We start from the raw sequence: 3,306 nt of genomic DNA on the forward strand, positions 1-3,306 counted from the left end.
TTATTATACATTATATATATAATAATAATATAGAAAAAATACATAAATTTTTAAAATCTGTATAAAGTAAAATAATTTTAAATAATATGACGATGGAAAATAATGTAAGTGTATATATATATATATATATATATATGTAGAATATTATAAGAAGCATTAATAATTATACATATATATGAAAAATTTTTATGTTAATTAATTTATTTATTCTGATATTATATGTATTTCTACTATATGTTAAATAATATATATATATATATATATATAATTGAATGAATATGAATTATAAATATAACAATAAAAATTTTTATAATTATATCTATAATATATATTTAAAATATGGTGTTGCTTTTTCTTTTTTTTTTTTGAACAAAATTATATATATTAATATAAAATAAATATATATTAATTTTGTTCATATAATTATCTTATAATGAAGAGACACACATATAAGAAGAACATACATATGTGATTATATTATCAATATGGATGTATATATATATATATATATATATATATATATATATATAATGTGTATATATTTATATATGCATTTCCTTTTTTTTTTTTAGAGCCCAAGCAAAGGTTGTAGAGTTTATGTTGGAAATTTACCCTGGAAGGTTACTTGGCCAATTTTAAAAAATCACATGAAAAAGGCAGGAGATGTTGTAAGAGTTGATATTTTTGAAGATACACAAGGAAGATCAAAGGTAAAAAAAAAAAAAGAGAAAATAAATAAATTAGGAAGTTTATTCTATATAAAATGCATATATATGTAAATATAAAAATAAATAAATATACATATATATATATATATAATATATGTACAATTTTTGATTTTTTAATTTTTTTTTTTTTAGGGATGTGGAATTGTTGAATATGCTACTTACGAGGAAGCTCAAGAAGCAATTAGCAGCTTGAACGATTCAAAATTGGAAGGTAAAAATAAAACACCTGAATATGCAAACATATAAAATGTTATATTAATATGAACATTATATTATTTTATTATTTTTTATTTTTTTTTTTTTTTATATTTCCTCTTGAATACAAATTTTATTACGTGACTCTTCCCTTTTTAGATCGCTTAATTTTTGTGAGGGAAGATAGAGAAGAAAATTCTGGTAATTATGAAAAGAGAAAATTCAACAACGTAAGAAAAGATAAATTTTATGAGTCAAGAAGGAGAAGAGATTATGACTACAGGAAGGAATACAGAAGGGATGATTATAGAAGAGATTTTAGAAGAGATGAATTTAGAAGAGGAGGTGGTGAATTTAGACGAGATTATAGAAGAGAAGAATTTAGAAGAGGTGGTGGAGAATTTAGAAGATCTAGTAAAAGAAATTGTACTTTGATTGTTTATAATTTACCTCCACAAGTAACATGGAAAGAATTAAAAGATCTATTTAGAAAACATGGTAGAGTTGTAAGAGCAGATTTAAAAAATGAAGATAATTCTTCAAAGGAATTAATTGGTGTTGTTATTATGGAAAATGAATATGAAGCAAAAAATGCAATTGATGCTTTAAATTTTTGTAACTTTGATGGATATATATTAAAAGTTAATTATGAAAATAACGAATAAATAAATATATAATATATATATATTATATACATGTGTGAATATTGTGGTTTAATATTTATGTGCAAAGGAAAAATTTATATACATATATATATATATATTTATATATATGTATATATTTATTTATTTATATATATAGTTAACAATTTTTATATATTTTCATATAATATTTTCAAGTGATATGATTTTATAAGGGGAAGAACTATTTAATATATAAATGCATATATATATATATATATATATATATTTTATATGCTTATATTTTTTATATACATATGTTTATGTTATGTGAATATATTTTTTAATTTCAAGCAATTCATATATATATTTGTATTTGAAATTTTTTATAAATTTATAAAAAAAGAAAATGAAATAATATAAATAATATTATATATATATATATTTACATATATATATGAAATAAATTAAAATTAAAAAATTCATAAATAAAAAAAAATATTCATTTTAAAATTTATTTTTAATATATTATATTATATATATATATATATATATATGATAGGTTTTTTAAAAAATATATATTAATACCTAAGAAATTTAAAATATTCTGGATTGTTATTTATCAGCTAGCTTTTTTTTATTATTTTTAATTTTTTTTTTTTTTTTATAATTTATATTTTCCATATATTAATTTATTTTATTTTATTTATTTATTTTTTTTTTTTTTTACTAATGGAATAATTTTATTTTTAAAGTAATTCTTTCTAAAAATAAGTTGTTTTAAAAATAAAGAAATACATAAAAAAATAAAGACAATTTTTAACTATAACAATAATTCTAAAATATCCACATTAAAAATTAAAAAAAATTATATCACATATATATATATGATAATTTTTTTTTTTTTTTTTTTTTTTAATGTGTAAATGTGTAACCTGAACAAGTCATAATTTTTTTTTATTTTAAAATGAGAATATAATATATAATTATAAATATGTTTATATATATGTATCCATTTTAATTAACTTACATATTCTTTAAATTTAAAAGTTAAAGTGTATTATCTCATAAAATAAATTTATTAATTGTATATGAATTAAATAATATAATAATAGCATTTATTTAAAAAAACAAGCTATCTATATCTAATATGTTTATTTCAAAGAAAATATATAACATCCTTAGTTAATATTGAAGTTATATGCTTTTATAAGAATACAAAAAAATATAAATATAAATATATATATATATATATTGGATGAATCTCGAAAGGAAATAATAAATTTTTCAAAAAAGGATATACATAATATATATATATATATATATATATATATATATATATATATATATGTATATATTTCAATTATTTTATCTTTTATTTCCATTTATGTGAACAAAAGATTTATAAGTTTATGCTTTATAAACTTTTATTATTAATCTCTTTTATAAAACGATTCACAAATAATCATATTGTTATATATATATATATATATATATATATATATACTTAAATGATACATACATATAACTTTAGTTTTATTTCCTTTTAGTTAATATTCTCATTTTTTATTCTCTTCAGAATTTATTTTTTATTTTTTATTTGTTTTTTTCCGATTTCCTTTGATTTACAAATATATATATATGATAACGCACACTACAAAAATAAAAAAATAATAATAAAATAAATAAACATGTATATAATAATGTATACAAAATAATTTTTTTTTTTTTTTTTTTTTTTTTTTTTTTTTTTTTTTTTTAAA

The 3,306-nt window shown here is 15.9% G+C and overlaps 1 protein-coding gene across 1 annotated transcript; it reads left to right on the forward strand.

Moving 5' to 3' along the window:
* Positions 1-86: 86 nt before the first annotated feature.
* On the forward strand, positions 87-1,588 carry PGSY75_1006800 (putative RNA-binding protein; the record flags this gene model as incomplete). Its single annotated transcript, XM_018785835.1, has 4 exons — positions 87-104; positions 573-710; positions 861-939; positions 1,083-1,588. The coding sequence occupies 4 exons, from the start codon at positions 87-89 to the stop codon at positions 1,586-1,588; spliced, it is 741 nt and encodes a 246-aa protein (XP_018641452.1).
* Between the last annotated feature and the right edge of the window lie 1,718 nt (positions 1,589-3,306).

This window comes from Plasmodium gaboni, chromosome 10 (genome assembly GCF_001602025.1).
Source record: "Plasmodium gaboni strain SY75 chromosome 10, whole genome shotgun sequence".
Taxonomy (NCBI): domain Eukaryota; phylum Apicomplexa; class Aconoidasida; order Haemosporida; family Plasmodiidae; genus Plasmodium; species Plasmodium gaboni.